Source organism: Octopus sinensis, linkage group LG6 (assembly GCF_006345805.1).
Source record: "Octopus sinensis linkage group LG6, ASM634580v1, whole genome shotgun sequence".
Classification (NCBI taxonomy): domain Eukaryota; kingdom Metazoa; phylum Mollusca; class Cephalopoda; order Octopoda; family Octopodidae; genus Octopus; species Octopus sinensis.
In genome coordinates this window covers 24,240,502-24,259,306 of record NC_043002.1, presented here as the reverse complement: position 1 = coordinate 24,259,306, position 18,805 = coordinate 24,240,502, and the positions used below count along the sequence as shown (strand labels likewise).

At 37.3% G+C, this 18,805-nt stretch overlaps 1 protein-coding gene across 1 annotated transcript in view; it reads left to right on the top strand.

Moving 5' to 3' along the window:
* The window catches only part of LOC115213438 (pecanex-like protein 4), a 72,221-nt gene that overhangs the window by 36,580 nt on the left and 16,836 nt on the right, over positions 1-18,805 (top strand). Inside the window, exons 2-3 of the mRNA XM_029782414.2 lie at positions 11,778-13,928; positions 15,740-15,919. Of these exons, the coding sequence (XP_029638274.1) occupies positions 13,231-13,928; positions 15,740-15,919 (878 nt within the window). The 5' untranslated portion in view covers positions 11,778-13,230. The remainder of the gene's footprint in view (positions 1-11,777; positions 13,929-15,739; positions 15,920-18,805) is intronic.

Genomic DNA, 18,805 nt, shown 5'->3' with positions numbered 1-18,805 from the left:
TAGTTGGAGAACTGTAACCAACAGTACTGCTATTTGCAAATTACAATATAAAATGCAATACATATGGTGTGTGTGTATGTATGATTATAACAATGCAAGTTGGAAAGGGAAGGTTTCCTTCTGATAGTAAGATACCCTTGACCAAATGGGGTCAAGGTAGTAGATGGATCAAAGATCATTACCTAACACACAAGTGGCTGTGTGAAAGACCCATACTTGCACCCAAGAAGATTACAGTCAACACCATCAACTGGTAGCAGTTACAAGCACTTCTAGGAAATAGGCTTACCTAAAATTAGAAACAAAATTATATCGCAGATTAGGAAAAGTAATTTACTGTCCTGCTAAAAAAATTAGCAGTTTTGACATGTCTCTTTAATTTCACTCCCGTTTATTTTTTTCTTTAAAAAAAACGCTGTCCAAAACATGAGATTTTCCACTTCTCTCAGCAAGTTCACTGTGCTTTTTTGTTGATTTTACTAAATAATACATGTCTTGCTGATGCAAACCAACACCTGCCACTTTGGACTCTGTTTGATCATGTGTGTATATGTAAACATACAGGGTGCAGTGAATAAACTGTCGTCTAAATTATGCAAAAATGAAAATAACACTGGCATCTCATTTTAACAGATATATTTATCAAAATCACATAAAAATATCTTGAAATACTAAAGAGTAAATTTATTCAATGAAATCGCCATTGGCTTCAACCACAGCCTTCAGACAGCTTCGGAATCTCCTGCAACTCTTCTGGATGGTCTCCTTGTTTAAGTTGGTGAATGCTGCCATAATCCTTGCCTTCAATTCATCTTTGGTGTTACAAGGAGTTTTGTTGGTCTCTTGCTCAAATGCACCCCACACATAATAATCAAGGGGTTTACAGTCTATGTAATTAGGTAGCCAGATGTTAGGAGTGATGCAATCACGGAAATTGTCTGAGAGTTATGACTGGGTTCTCTTGCTTGTGTGGCATGGTGCAGAGCCCAGTTGCCAGACACAGGGTCTTCCAACAGCCGCCCTCTTGACCCAGGGCAGCACTACCTCCTCCAAGTATTTGATGTAGGCCTCCTTGTTGAATCTGAAGCCATATGGGAAGATGGAGGCATAACGTCACCATCACTAGTGATCACTCCAAACACCATGATGTTGACTGTATGTTTGATTTTTATCACTCTCAGTACATGTCCTCAGATTGACATCCAAACTCTCTGAAATGTTTGTATTGTATATATGTAAATAAATTTATTTTAAACAATTACAAGTTTTTCAAATTTAGGTGCATTTTCAACAACAAATTTGCCTATATTTTTTCCTGCGTGGAGATACACCCCCACTTTTGTTATATATATATATATATATATATATATGAAGTGTATTTAGCTTATTATTACCTGATGTATCCAGTGGCTGTGAGTTCAAATCCTACTTTTTTATATAGCTATTGTGCAGTGGTTGTGATGGAGTGGTAGTGGGGTTAACCGGTTGGTTAGTAATGAGAATGATGGTGATGTTTGTTTGTTTGGTTGGTTGGTTGGTTGGTTGGTATAAGTAGATTAATAGTTTCTTGTAGCAGTGGTGACAGCAGTTGGAAATAATGCAGGGGATGACGCTTGTGGTGACAGTGGAATAACATTGATGATGTGATGATGATGATTTATTTTTTTGTGTTGGGGACATTTGATGAAAATGATGAAGCATCTATCAAATATCGATCCAAGATTTATGATATATTCTCTGTTTATCAACAATAAAACAATGATGTGGGATTAACTATGTAGCAGATATACTTTGTTTCATTATTAATACAATCATCTGAGATTACTTACCAACACACACACACACACTCTCTCTCTCAAGCACACACAAGAAATAGAAAATTACAAGTAGTTGTTTGTTTTTTCTGTTCTTTACTTTTCTAGATTCATTTGTGTTCATTTTACTCAATCCGGTATTTTTTTTACCCATCATCACCAGTAACATCCCTTCTGCTAAGAGCATTGACAAATCCATCAACACTTTTTATCAACCCACCCACCACCATCACTGGTGCTAACAACACTCCACCATCAGTAACTACTCCATAACCACTACTAAGAACTCTTCCTCCACAACTAGTAACAACAACTCCTTAGCCATTACTATTAACAACTCTTCCTTCACTACCACAACTGAACAACCACTCTGCTACCATTAACAGCTTCCTCTCCACCATCACTAACAATTCTTCTTTTCATTGTTAGTAATAACTCCCTTCTCCACTCCCACTTACAAACCAGCTCCACCACTATGAATCTACTTGAAATCAAACCTAAATATAAAGAAGCAAAGACATTGGATAATATAGAGCTAAATATTTCTAAAATGACAGGATGGTCATCGCTTGGATGTTTGAAATTAGGTCTGCTTAATCAGAGCTTATCTAGGATTAAGCCTTGTATGCCTACTCCACCTCTGCTGTCACTGATACCCACCCAGAAGAATTAATATTGCTGTCTCTTGCCTGTGAGGAATTTGGTTGAGGATCCTTTCCCTTTTACCTCTTGCATACAGCACACATCCACTCATCAATCCAACATTTCATTGTGCCTGTGTTTGTGGATACTACCATAAAGCTTTAGAACCTACATGAAGAGTGGATGTACCTTTAATGGGAAGGCTGTTTAGTTGTTGATCCATTACTGTTTGATAAGGTCTATACCTGTGAGGAATAAGAAAAGCTCTGCTGTCGTTTGCTCACATTTCATATTCATCATTCCACCCCAACACCTATCTTTTCCATCACCATACATCTCTCACTCTCTCCTTGCACTATGCCTGCCTCTCTTTCCTCCCATATTCATGCAACCTACCTAACCACGTATCATGGCTCTCTCTCATCCTTACCCTGTTTACTAATTCAAACATTACTATTCTGCTACTCTTCACCTTGATGCATCACTGGTATATCCCCTACCACCCCTTATTCACCATTAGTATTTCCACTCCTCACCACAACCTAATATCTACAGTTGTCACCTACTTTTCCCTACCTTCCCTACTTATCATCCTTCAACACTTGCTCTTCATTCACTATACCCATTTCCATCACCCATTCTCTATCTCTCACTTTTCCATACACTCTATCAAACTCTACCTACACTCTTGGTACTTTTGTCGCCACTCACATCCACTCACCTCATACATTGAGAATCCACCCAGACAACGCATTTCCATTGTTTATACCTCATTCCAGCTCCACTCTAATCACCCTCACTCTGTCTTCTCAAATGTGAGTGGTCATGTAGCTCTTCTACTGCAAAAAATCAGTTCTACTCTAGCCTCTTCTCTCATACTTGAACCCCTTGTCTCCTAGCATAACGTCACCTCTCTTGAGAAAACAGCCTGTATATGTGTAAAGTTGTTGGCATTACGATGGGTATCCAGCCATTGAAACTAAAGTAGACATGGGAGCATGATATAATCCTTGAACACAGATCCTCTCTAACCATCCAATCCATTCTAGCATTGAATATGAACATTAACTGATGATGATGTTTATATGTAAACTAGCAGCACATAAAATATGCATAATTCATGCTGCTATAAACCCACACTTGATACATTATAAAGTGATGGGTGAGCAACCAGAGACATAGGTCTGAATAACCTTTCATCTTGTTAAGGACATGGTAATGTCTGTAGTGTTGGTACCATGATGAAATGCACCCGTGTGAAATGATTGATGTTAGAAAGGGCATCAAGCCACAGAAACTAAGTCAAAAATGAAACTGAAAAATTATCCCGTCAAGGATAGCAGTAGCTCTGAATAAGAATTCATGTATGTACCATGATAACCTGTCCAACTGATGCCAGCATGAAAAGTGGATGCATATACATGGATGGCACGTAAAAAGCACCATCCGATTGTGACCGTTGCCAGCCTCGTCTGGCCCCCGTGCCGGTGGCACGTAAAAAGCACCAGCCGATCATGGCCATTTGCCAGCCTCGTATGGCACATAAAAAGCACCCACTACACTCACGGAGTGGTTGGCGTTAGGAAGGGCATCCAGCTGTAGAAACACTGCCAAGTCAGACTGGGCCTGGCGCAGCCTTCTGGCTTCCCAGACCCCAGTTGAACCGTCCAACCCATGCTAACATGGAAAGCGGACGTTAAACGATGATGATGATGATAGGCACAACCATGTTTGTAGGGTTAAGACTTTCTCTTCAGAAAGCTTCTGAAGTCCAATTGCTGGGGGAAAAAAAACTGAAGGAATTTGTGTGTATTCATATACATGTCTATCTTTGTTTTTCTCTCTCTCTCCTCTGCTTTAAATATATATATATATATATATATATATATATATATATATATATATTGTGTATGTGTGTGTGAGAGAGAGAGAGATTCAGTCAGTGTTCATATAATTATCTGTAAAATACTCATGCAAACAAAATGTGTAGTTATGTAGTACTTGTAAATTTATGCTTTAGCATACTGTTTCATTTGTCTAGTCATGTTTGTGTTTTTTTTTTGTGTGTGTCTTGAGAATGTATCAATTGTGCTTTGTGGTGTGCAACTGCATATTTAAGTATCTATACCTGTGTGCGTAACTAATATTGTAGCAGTATGTGTGTGTGCATGCAGAAATATGAGACATGACTGTCGGCAGTCATGAAAATTGACTGCAGTCATAAAAAACAAATATCATCTGCACCACATCAACTGCATCATATCATCAATTACACCACATTAAATACAGCAGAAATTTGCATTAAAAAATATGACAACAATTACAAAAATTGCACTAGTAAAGATGTACCAACAACAACTACCGTATGGTGGAAGGGTGTTGGAAGAGAAATGTTGAGTCATTCAGTTTAGGAATTTTTTTACAGTTAAGTAATGAAAAGGAAAGAGAAAAGGAACTAGTAAAGAGTTTGTAAAATGAAAGAAACAATGAAGTTACATCCAGTATTGTAGTTGCATCATAAAGGGGTATGAATGCTACATCATCTTATTTTTTTACACTATTCTCTGTAATTGAGGTGATGACAAGTATCTTTTGAAATCTATATGACACTGGTGGTAGTAGTTGCAAAAGTAGCAGTAATAGTTGGGGGTTTTTGTAGTTAGTGGTAAGGTGAGCACTTTGGGGATGGTGTTGAGTGCCACAGTGGAAGTGATGGTTATAGTTTTCTTCTTAGTGATGATGATGCTGGGTGCCTAGTGATGGTTGTGGTAGTGAGGGCCCTAATAATGTTGATGAATACACCAGTAATAGTGGTGAGAGTTTACCATTGAGATATTCATTTCATGCTTTATGAACATGTCAGGCTCTAACAACAGACAATCCATCTATTTGTGTTGGTTATTCATCTATGATCCCCACCTGTACACATTGATGCTACACTTTTGCAAATTTCTTTTAAGGATGTCTTTGAACCACTTACATTGACATCTTTGCATGCACTTCCTTTCATCCAAAATGAATTAAACAGTTTTTGGACATCTCATTTTCCGACATTCCCACAACATGACCAAATTATAAATTTGATGTTGCGTAATCATAGTTTCATTGCAGAAGGTATTGGTTTACTGCATCATGCTAACAAGCTTCCAGAGGATGTGCTTGATTTTTCTCTTGTGTCCAGGTTTCAGAGCTATACAAGAGAATAGTTACAACAGGAGTAAACATTGACAGTTAATCTTAAACTCTTCTATTATGGGCTGATGGACTATAATAAACATTAGGGGAATGAGTTCTGAGTACTGAAGGACTGTGACTTGTTCTCTGAATCTGTTGCTGAACTCAGTGCTGATTCTCACTTCTCTGACCATGCCAACTCTTGTCTTCCTGACAGACTAATATTATCAATGACTAATGTTAATGACTTTCTGACAAGTATAGGAAATAACTCAAGGCATGTTTTGGTATTATTCTGGCAACATCAGTGCAATAGAAACTTCACCATACTTGCCAAATTAGCACTGGAAAAATCATTTAGTAAACTCACAAATTTTGTAAATACATTTTCTGGATTTATTATTATTATTATTATTAATAATAACAACAATAACAACAACAACAAACAACAACAATAATAATGCAGAGAGCTGGCAGAATCATTAGCATGCTGGGCAAAATGCTAAATGGCATTTCGTCTGTCTTTACATTCTGAGTTTAAATTCTCCTGAGTCAGCTTTGCTTTTCGTCCTTCCTAGGTTGATAAAATAAGTACCATTTGAGCACTGGGGTTGATGTAATTGACTAGTTCCTCTCCCCCAAGAATTTCAGGCCTTCTGCCTATAGTAGAAAGGATTATTATTATTATTAGTGGTGGTGGCAGTGGCAATAGTAGTAACACTATCAATGTATTGGTAACTGGAGTTTCTAATAATAATGATAGTAATTTCTAATTTAGTCACAAGGCCAGTAGCTTTGAGAAGATGGAGCTAGCTGTTGTGGCAAGAGTCATTGACACCCCTGTGGGATTGAAAGAATGGACTGGCTGAACTCTTATAAAAAATAGCTTATTGGTTGAGACAAGAGAGAAGTCATAGGAGACATTGAGAGTTTGTATTTATTGGAGTATTTTGAAGTGCATTGTGTGAAGACAGTTGTGTCTATCTCCACTTCATGAAATCTGTATATCCAACATATAGAAGGATATAAAAGTGGTGACGAGGGTATCCACTTACAAAAGTGGCGACGAGGATATTCAAAGCTTACATCGGATGTTAACATTTTCTTTTAATACATAATCAAAGAAAAATTAGTTAACATAGAAGACCTATTAGCGTCCGTGGTGCAGTTGCAACAGCAAGAGCAACAACAGCAATTACGAACAATGGTCTCCAAGAGTAGCCACAACACTAGCCAATTACATTGACCGCAGTATGTAAGTGATACTCTATTTTATTGACCTCTGATAGGATAAAAGGCAAAGTTGACCTTGGTGGAACTTAACTAAAGAACATAAAGTGTTGGAAGAACTACTGCCTTAAATATTTCTAATTTAGGCACATCATATTTCACCAATGTTTTTTTTTTAACATCCACTTTTCCTTGCTTGCATGTGTCAGAAGGAATTCACTGATGCTGATTTTCTGTGGCTAGATGCCCTTCATGTTACCAATCCTGACTTCTTTTTCCATGGTTAGACATGTTTTCAGCAGACTGGAAACAACCAACACCCCTTCTATGGTGATACCACTCATTTGAAACCATTGTAGGATGTCATGACAAGAAGACTCAAACACGCACACTCACATATGCATGCACACCTACCCACACACACTCACGCACACACACACTCACACTCACATGTACATACAATGGTTTTCTTTCAGTTTCTGTTCACCAAATCCACTCACAAGGATTGGGTGGGCCTGGGGCTATAGTAAAAGCACTTGTCCGAAGTGTGACACAGTGAAACTGAACTCAAAACTACTTAGTTGGGAAACAAACCTCTTAACTATGCAATAATGCTTGTGCATTGATTAAATCACTCTCAGCACTTCATTTGTACTTATTTTATTGACTCCAAAAGGATGAAAGGCTAAGTTGACCTCATCCTGATTTGAACTCAGAAAGTAAAGATCCAGAATAGATTCCACAAAGCATTTTATCATATGCTCTAATGATTCTGTCAATCTACCAAGCATTTTTCTTTTTTCTCTCTACATACCTAAGCACAAGCATGGCTATGATGTTAAGAACTTGCTTCCCAACCACATGGTCTTGGATTCAGTCCTACTGTGTTGTACCTTGGGCAAGTGTTTGCTACAAAGTTCCAGGCCAACCAAGGCCTTGTGAATGGATTTAGTAGACAGAAACTGAAAGAAACCTGTTTTATATATATGGAGTGATTGTAATGTAAATACATCTAGAGTGATTGTAATGTCTTTAGCTGAGTGCCATTCATTTTTTTTTTAGGGTTGCAGTGATGTTAGTTAGTTAGTTAATTTTTTGGCTCAAAAAGCAAAAAGCAAGGCCATGTAGGGGGACATGGAGTTATGTACAGGGTGGTGTTCATGTAAAGAGTTCAGGCCACTTGAGGTCAAGGGAGACTTTGAACCGAGCGGTCGTCGGCATCTTCACCATCTCGTCTGGCAGCTTATTCCACGGATCCGCAACCCAGACAGAGAAAGCCCCTCTCCTTCGATTGAGATGAAATTGTCGCAGATAGAGCTTTTCGGAATGACCCCGCAGCCGACACTCTGGAGCAGGAGTGAAGAACAGCTCTTTTGAGAGGTTACACTTTCCGCTTATGATGTCTCTCTCTGGTATAAGTAGTGCTTGAGATTTTGATGTTAAAGTTGTTGTTTTTTTTGGCATGAGTAGTGTTAATAATAATAATAATAATAAAAGCCCTGTTGCAGTACCAGGCACTAGCTCTCGTGGCTTCTGATCTGAATTGACTAGAAGTGTTACCATGTGCATTGTTTTGTCTTGGCATAAAAGATGGGTTACAGCAAACATTCTGCTCAATGCCACAGATTTTCTTGTCTGTTGTCTGACCATAACCAGTTGAGCATGTCCCTTAGTGGCTGATGATATGTGCATCTCTGATCACATGCAAAAGTAGTAGGGGAGCATCATCACCATGTATTGAGAGGAATTCTTTGGAGTTTGAATAATTCACCTCTGGAGACATGAGTGTTTCGTTCAACATCCTTAAACAACCCCTATTCATGGACCATTTGAATGAGATGAGCTACTCAACCTGAAGAAAACTCTGAGCCCCACCTGCAAGGTTATGTGCTGTTTGTCTTGATATGGTTGTGATACATGTGCCTGGTGTACCCTTATCAGATGGGTAGTCACAATAGGTATATTGGGCTTCGTATATTTTACCCTAGTGTCACTCTGATGGCATGCACTGCTCTCTCACTCAATAATAATAATAATAATAATCCTTTCTACTATAGGAACGAAGCCTGAAATTTTGAGCGGAAGGAGTAGTCAATTACATCAAACCCAGTACTTGACTAGTACTTTATTTTATCAACCCTGAAATGACGAAAGGCAAAGTCAACCTCAGCATGATTTGAACTCAGAAAGTAAAGAGCCTAAACAAATAACGCAAAGCATTTTGTCTTATATTCTATATATTGTCTTATCAATCATTGCATTATTTATAATAATGAAGGAGGAGGAAGAAGAAGAAGTGTTTCTTGTTTTCACTGCTATTAAACTTATTTTGAAAAGGAGAGCAAAACTATTCTCCACCCACCCATCCACCTATACCAAATAAAGTATTACAAAGAAGATAAAAGACATCAGGTTGATGTGAAATACCAGACTTTCTGTTTTTCATCAATGCTGCATCTACTAAATGATGCTACAACTGCAATCATGCTGCCTTTATGATAATAAAACAGAAAAAATCTGAGGGAGGGGGGTGAATCAAAGTGGAACATCAAAAAAAATTTAAAACCTCTTTGATTAATAAAATCTTTTATTTCAACAATTTTTTAAATATGAAACAAGAAGCAGGAAGAAAAATAAAAAGCAGGTTTTTCTCTCTTACAGCTTTGGAAAACAAATTTTATGGGGTTTTATATATGTATATCCTCATTTAATTTCCTTTTGAAAATATTTCTTTTTAAAGAAATATAAAATAAATAAATGAATTAAATTAATGTGAAGGAGAGATTGTAGATTTGATAACATTCTGTTCTCTCTTTTTTCCTGTTTCTCTTTCTCTCTGTCTCTCTCTTCTTCTCTCCCTCTGTCTCTCTCTCCTTCTCTCCCTCTGTCTCTCTCTTCTGTTTTCTTTACAAAACATCCTTGAGATAATTCAGGTTTCTTGCATATGTTACAAAGTATTATAATTATTAGTATTACTAGAGTAGTGAATGAGTAGAATTGGTAGAGAGCCAGATAAATTTTCTTGCGATATTTAATTTCGTAGCATGCATTTTGAGTTCAACTCTTGCCAACATCCATTTTATCTTTCATGCAATCAGGGATGCTAAAATAAGTCACCATCATGTACTGGTGTTGCTTTGATTGACTGTACTCTTCTCATAAAATTTCTGGGCCCTCTGCTTTTCTTAACAAACATTATTCTTATTTTATTGTGTCTGGGGAGAGTCATTCTCTTTTAGTGCCTTATTACTTAGCATACTCACCAGTTTGTTATCATTATGATTATTATCATCATCATCATCATCATTATTATTAGAGCAGTAGGTAGGAGAAATGGTACAGCACCAAATGAATTGTCTTCTAGTATTTAGTTATCAAATTCTGCTGGGACACACCAGTCAAGTACTGGTATCAGTTTGACTGACCTCACCCCTCTCCACACAGAAAAAAATAATGATAATAAATTGTGTAATCTTGTGTCTAAGTTAAAAATGTGTGATCTTGTTTATAAGTTAAAAATGTATTCTTATTATTTAAGGCAGAGCTTACTGCAGGCAGTGATGCTCCCACATAGCCTCAGCTGTGACAGCCAAAAAGCAAAAGTGAAGATTATGGGTTTAACAATCTAATTTGCCATTTCTTTAACCTGTTTTCTGTTGTATCTTTATCTGATGATTAGTACATGCTTCTTTGGTTCAGTGGATAAGTGTATTATACTACATTTACCTAGAAATAAAGCTTTGTGGTTCGAATTTAGTCCAGTATCATGTACATATTAAGAAGTTCACTTTGCAACCGCATGGTTTCAGATTCAGTAGTACTGCATGACACCTTGGACATATGTCTGCCTGTGTTTGTTCCCCAACCCTGCTTGACAACAGTGGTTTGGCAAAATAGACCGATAAATAAACATGGGTCAATTTGTTCAACTAAAACCCTTCAAGGCAGTACTCCAGCATGGCCACAGTCCTGTGGCTGAAACAAGTAAAAGATAAAAGATATCCAGAAATAAGAACTCTCATGATGATCAAAGGTCAAATTGACCAAAGCATAGAGTAGATATAAATATCAAAAACTGCCTCATTGCATCTATTTTTCTATGCTGGCATGGCTTTGGATGGTTTTTCAGAGGCAATTTCCCTTTCATCATAAACCATTTTAAATGCCTCTTACAAACCCGTCTTAAATTGGTGAGATTAATTGGGCTAAACTTTTACCATGTTAATGTCTGTAAGCAAAGGAAGTATAATAGAATTTGGTAAACAAAGGAAGTATAATAGAATTGGGCAGCAAAAATTTGGTCTAAATACTAAGCATTCCAAAGATCAGATTTTAATGTTAAACTGGATGGTGCACTGATCCTACTTCATGAAAGTATAATGTATGAGGCCCAATGGCAGCTTCTGGAGAATGGGGTCCAGGAAGGATACAACATGACAATGGGAACCAAGGATTGTGGGTTTCCAACAAAGGAGTTATGCCTGAAATTTGTGTGTTTGTGTACACAGAGGAGGAAATCTTTCTGTGAAGCAAATCCCAGCCACTGCAGACCATTGTGGTGCTGCGATTGTTTCATTTAGCAGTTTACAATTTGTGCCTGCCACTTATATGCCATGTAAAAATTTCTGTGACATGAATACTAGAAGAACAGCAGAGAAGGGCTGGTTCAGAAACACCTGGCACCAGATATTCTTGGGAGACACAATGTATAAGGACGGGAATGGAAGGGACTGCATCAGATTGAGCATGTAGGAGGAAGCTTGCTGCTTTGTGTCTCATGGTGCAAGAAGACCTAAAATGTAAACCGTGTGTGTGTGTGTACGTGCGTGTGTGTGTGTGTGTGTGTGTGTGTGTGTGTGTGTGTGAATATCAGCAAGTTGTATTTTATTTAATTACTTTTTCTTTATCTTTTTTCAGATAAACACTGAATATTGATTTTTAAAGAACTTTCCAAAACAAGAATCTCAAGCAGAAATTACCATCCATTCAAGAATACTTTACAGAGACATCATTCCTTTCATTGGCTCCTCATCCAGTTCTACAACTAGATCTGACTGGGAACATTTCTGGATCCTTTTCAAATATTTCAGCTTTCCCATGACATAAGTGTAATGGCATTTAGTAGTTTTGTCTACAAACCACTGTGAAACATTACACCCTGCAACAAAGTACCAGTGGCACTGTTTTGGGGGATGGTATTCAAATACAACTGTTGTTGACCAGTGTTGATTTTTTACATTCCTCAAGAACATTATAGGACCAGTATTGTACACTGCAATCCATCTCTTACACATCCCTATATTGCAATTTGATGCATTTCTACAACTTGTTATAATACATCCAACAACTCGCTCCCTTAGATCTGTTTATTATGTATACAGATATACACACATACAGTACAAAAAATTTATATATACATATATATTAAATATATAAAATCATAAAGGAAAAAAATCCAAGTTATTGATCTGATGGTCCACTTGTGTAAATCCCTATCCAAATTCAAGTAATAATATCAACCATCCCTCTCCAGTCTATCCATGCACCTCACCTTTTGAAAACTTGTAGGATTGGAACATGAAAGCATACAATATTGAACCAGATGGTTTTACTGCCCACTGTGACATTGTATTTCCACACGAACTACCATAGCTCTTGTTTGAATAAGAGACATTGGCATTTGTCACATTGGCTTAACAGTGTTCTTTGGAATACTAGATATTAACGAAAGATATCAACTTCAACTTATATAACATATGCACACTCACACACACACATATGACATCTATCTATATAAATTGTATATATAGCATATAAATAAGCACATAAGTGTGTGTGGGTACGTGCACGTATACATTTGTTATTTTACATGTTTAAGTTGATTTATGAAAATCTCTCTGAAGTATCACTTGATTATAAGAATTTATAAGAAGAGAAAAAGGAAGAAATATTAGTAGCAGAATAAAAATTCTTGCTTTTCTTTGTCCCCTGCCACTCACACATTTCTTCAGTTTTTTCCTGCATCCTCCTTTTGCATTTTCTCACTTGTGTCCTGACTTCTCCTTTCCCATATTTCCTCACTCAATTCTCCACCCACTCCCTCCAAATATGGAACAACATCAATCCAGTCTCAATTCCCACCTGGCACAATTTTGTGCCACATTCAACTTTTGTTTTTATGAAGTGATGAACTGAAGAGAGCCTGTTGATAAAATGTTAGATCTGAATGGTCATCCTTTTCTTTTATTTGTCAGTCCCTGACCCTAATTAAGCAGCAGGACAACCAGCCTCTTTTGTCCTCCATCTCTACCCTACCCTCTCAAAACACTCCCTACTTTACTTAAAACCTCTCCTTAAAACTGCTTTTGAGATGGGATCTGGCATTCCTTTATTGAATGAGTATAAGCAGGACTTTTTTTTGAAGAGGTTGCCCCAAACAATATTGGGCGGCCCTAAGCTGCGACTTGGCTATGATGCTCCGACATATGTGTATCTGTCACAGATATGTTTCTTTATCTGCCCATGCATCCTTGCTGCGATGTTCACAACACTTGTCGAGCTCTACCTCCTTCAATCGGAAGTGGCAGCCTACATCTTTGGTGCTATCATGTCCATCTTTGTCATCTCTGTGCAAGTTCTGTCTACATTGTGCCAGCAGTCACAGAAGTCAAGTGAGGCTGTTGTCACCAAGAAGCACTGTGCGTTTTCTGAGGACGATGAGGTGGAATTTACAGCCTGCTGTGCCCCTGAGACACTGGAGTTTATTGTGCCAGTGAAGAAGTATAGAGTCAACATCCTGATCCATTCTGTGATATCAGGCGTGATGTGTGGCTTGGCACTACTTGCCTTGCTGCCTGTGTCAAACATCAAGCCCCTCTACAACAGTGATGTTGCTGCAGTTCTGCTCTTCTTGTTTGGCTGGTTATCTGTGTGTATTGCACAGTATTCACTGACTGTTGGTGCACCACCAGAGCCAGCAACATTCCGGACAATGGACACCTATGAAATATCTCATCTGATGCGGCCGACCTATGTCTTCATATGTGTCATTGTGGATGCTATTCAAAGGTAGGTTTAATCCCTTTTAGTATTTTTGATTTCTTAATGTACTCATGATGCCACTTGGTTTGAGATAAAGTACTGAGTTACCACCATAAGGTACCATGTTATATATTACTAAGTCTTAAAGTACTATGCTACTAGGTCATAAAGTTCTACACTACCAGTCATAAGGTACCATGCTACAATGTTATATGGTATCACATAACTAGGTTATGCCAGATCATATGGTACCATACTACCAGGTCATGAGCTACTAAACGACGGGTCCTAAAGTACCTGATTACTGTGTCATATATGAATTCACACTTACTTCAGGCCTTTTGTTGTCTTGTGCAGACAAAAATGCTACATGTCTTGCTTCACATGTTGAGATATAATTACCAGTTTATTTTGTTAAAACCACTCTTGAAGATTGCCATTGTATCCAAGTGGAGCTTATCAAATATGATATCATTTAGATCCAGAGCTAAGTAACAACCCTTAAGAGTCCTTGAAATGCTTTGTGATATTTACAAATCCAGAAATGTCACAAAAAGTACCTTGGGGTGAAGACAAGTACTCTTAAAGTGTGAGGCTTAGTTCTGGATCTCCATAATATAAATTAGATGAAAGGGATAAAACATAAGTTTTCATGTGTGTCATTTCCAAGGTATGGGAGTTGTGTACCTGTCACCTATGATAAACTGGACACTATTCAAATCGATATTCATATCTCATTTAGTTAATATAATAGAACTCAACAAAATTAAGTGGGCTTTGAGAATCTTTGGGATACATACAGATCTTGTAAGAACTTCACCTATGATAGTCCAGTGTGCTATCCATGAGAAGTTTTATCTCTCAACTGCTTAATACTTTGAAATTGAAGATCTTATGAACTCCTGAAGGCTTGTAAGAACATGTATTGCATATCATATGACATCAAGTTTTGTGTACAAGACATCTCTGCGTCATGAAGAGATTGAGTTCAATTCCAGTTGATCTATCCCTGTCTGTAGTTTTCACTTCATTTATCTACCTTTATTTTCTCTTTTACTGATTTCATTTATTGGTCATAGTGGAATACTACTTTCAAGAATTTTGATCTATCATATCTACTCCAATGCTTACTTCAGTCTCATATTTATTTTATTGATCTTTCTTATTGAACTGCTAAGATAGTACTAACATTCATTATCTAATGTATAGTTAGATGGGATGTGTTTTTTTTGGTTGATGTTATTTTGTTAGAGAAATTTTTCTTATAGTTAAATGTATTTTCTACTGTCAACTACTCAACCATTAAGTTAATAGTATCATACTAGGCCAGGCAGAGTTAAGTGTTTTACTCAGAGCCATAAAACAAAATGTTGTGGTCACAAGACTCGAATTTACCTTATAGTCATTTTACCTGTTTTCAAATAGGAATAAACAAAATAAACTAAATTGGATGTGCATAGCTTGATGTTACCATGAACAATATTCCCTCTAAGTTTTTGCTGGGTCTGTACAGAAATTTTCATTGTGAGCAAATTTTGCTTTTCTTTGCAAAGTATGTGTGCATCCATGAAAGTACTTACTTTTCAAATTTCTTCAATTCTGAAAAATCAAACTTCGTCTTAAAAAAACCTTTCCTTTCCTCGTTTTAAAACATGCACACACACAAACGTAGAGCTTAGAGGGAACACTAACTATGTGTAAACAGAACTTCATGTCTCCAGCTTTGAGTTGATACCCTTAATCTCTTGTACTATCTGACTAAGTTTATAATTGTGTATTTATGTTATAAAATACTATTTATTCATTGTCTTGGGTGTATATTTCTGTGTATTTTTCAGACAATATCCCTCATCTTATGACCTCCTGATTGCTAATCAGGTACTTCACATTTTCATGGCTTGCTTACCAATATGTTGGACATTTGGCATGTTACCACCGATAGATGCTGGCCTCCTATGGCTAGTAGAACAAAGCCATATATTCCTCTTAGGTGGATCTCCAATGGCTTCAAATCTCAGGTAACACATTTTCCTTTATAGACCATGTCAACTTTTGTGATTGTTGCTGATGTTTGATGTTGTTGTTGTTGTTACTGTTATAACTTTTGTTGTTGTTCAGTGGCCCATTTCCTTTGCTCTAGCAGACATTGTGAGCACATGTGACCAACCTGGAACGATATGGTATTAGACATCCAGCTGAGTGTTTGGTCCTTAATATCAAATCAGTACTGTACTGCCAACAACTTAGTCCACCAAGTGATACATAGTTACTACGGTATGCTGTACATCACTATACTGTATCCATGACTAACTGTCAACAAGCCAATCCATATAGCTGCTCTTGATGCTACAATGTAAATAGTTTCTGTACAGTGTCCAAAACTAAGGCATTTAACTATCAACAACCCAGCCCACTTTCTCTATAAATGTTTGCCTTCTGCACTTTGCATGAAAACTGCTTCGCTATAGACAGTGACATTTATTGCAATTTCCCTATCAACAAGTCTTCTCATAGTTCTGTGCTTTTAAAGACAAGTGGAATGAAAACTCCATTACTTGAAAAACAATTAAAGATTGGTAACAGAATGTCTCAATAATACATTCATTAACGATATATTAGCATGAAAAATGGGCATAAAATGGACAAATTATATATCCTGAGGATATACATATATATATATATATATATATATATTGTATGGTAAGATGTTTGCTTTCCAACCATATGGTTCCAGGTTCAGTCCCACTGTGCAGCACCTTGGACAAGTGTTTTCTGTAGCACCAAGCCAACCAAAGCCTTCTGAGTAAATTTGGTAGACGGAAACTGAAAGAAGCTCGTTGTTTATATATATATGTGTGTGAGGTTGTGTTTGTCCCCAACACTGCTTAATAACCAATATAGGTTTGTTTATGTCCCCATAACTTAGTTTGACATTAGAGATTGTTAAAATAAGTACCAACCATAAAAAAAATATGAAGTATTGGGATTAGTTCATTCAATTAACACTCTTCAAGGTGATGCCTCAGCATGGCTGCAGTCCATTGATTGAAACAAGTAGAAAATAATCAAAAGAAAGATATTTGCCCCCAGAATATATGGTGGAAGTTGACATGTATCCAAATATGACCTCTTCCTAGAAAGGTTTGCAGGCTTGTCCAGAATCAAGCAAACTTTATTCTAAGTCTTCTTGATTAATAGGTGAGCAGTTTTCTCCTTGGAAAGAGCTGCTCAGTCATCCAAGGTGCTGCCAAATCCCTCCATTACCAATGTTTGGAAATGAAGTGACCAATATTTGCCTACATACAAGTATGCAATTACATACTTTCTGCTGGTTAAGCCTATGTGTTATTCAGGAAAACTAACAAAAATGCTATCTACTGCATTTTCATACAAGCTGTCTCAGATCTAAAGAAGCACACACATGCGCATGCACACTCATGCACGCACACAGTGGTCTTCTTTCAGTTTCTGTCTACCAAATTCATTCACAAAACATTGCTTAGCTCAGGACTATAGTACAAGACATTTGCCCAAAGTACTGAGCAGTGGTACTGAGCCCAAAGCCATATGGTTGGGAAGTGAACAAGTTTAGTGAACTAGGGTTGACCTGGGGCTAAAAACCAATTACACTAGCCACCAATACTATAAACTCCAACAAGCCAACTAGAGAGCTTATTTCTGATCATTCGACCTGCTAGAAACAGCTGCCAAATCTCCCTTAAATTATAGTTTGCTGTCTTAAAAAAAGGTAAGTTGTATGACGTCTTGGGGTCCTTACGCATAGAAAAAAGTCAAGACAGTCACATTTGAAATGCTTTTGATCATAGATCTGCTTTGTCAGTTTTAATTTCAGTCTCCACTAAAATAACTATCAGTACCTACAAAACAGTTTCTACATAATCAATGGACTTTTATATTTAATGGCTTCTATATTTAAAAATTACAGAAGGATGAATTGGTGATGCAGTTCAGTATTTCCCAACTTAGGGCCCAGGCTCCTCTGGGTTGTGTGGAGAGTTCATGAGTTGAGTTCAAAATTAGTTGAAAGTCAGACTTTTTGAAAGCTAAGTGTCCTTGGTAATGAAAGTGTTTGTAACCACTGATATAGTTCTTGATAGATCTGTTGATTAACTTTGAGATAAACAACAACAATAGTATTCCCATTTTTTACAGCATTGACCTATACATAAGTATGGTACCTGTTTACAGGTGGGCATACTGAGCTTAGAGAAGTTAACTGTCTTATCTATGGCCACAGTAGAGTGGTGAAGATAGATGCAGGAGGTGAACTAATGACATTTTCGATGTTACCCAACCCCCATCACTACCAACAACCACAATTGACATAATCATCTCCTTTAATCTACTCATTCAGATTCAACAACAATCTGTCAGTTGAATTCTTTTTACATTCCATTTGTTGCCAACCTGACATTACAAATTGAAGTAAACTAAAACATAATCAGTCACACATATTGTGTCAGTAATTATCACAATTCAATGTCTGTCTTTCATGCTGGCATGGGTTGGATGGTTTGACAGAAACCAGCAAACCAAATGACTGCATTGAGTTCCAATGTCTTCTTTGGTATAGTTTCTACAGTTGGATGCCCTTTCTAATGCCAACCACTTTATAACATGTATTGGGTACTCTTTACATGGCACTGGAAGTAGTGAGTTTGCCTAGTAATTCATAAGACAAGCTCCCTCGACTCTCAATCCAGTGGAGGTGTCTTAGAGAGCAGGTGGCTTTAGATCAAGTGCTGAGATGTTAAAGCAGTCATGGACAAACTGTGACCTGTGGGACTTTCTAAATGGCACACCTTACCAAAAAAATTACCCTGAATTCTTCTTAGTAGCATGGCCCACATGTCATCAGGCCATGTTTCATGTGACACACTTCT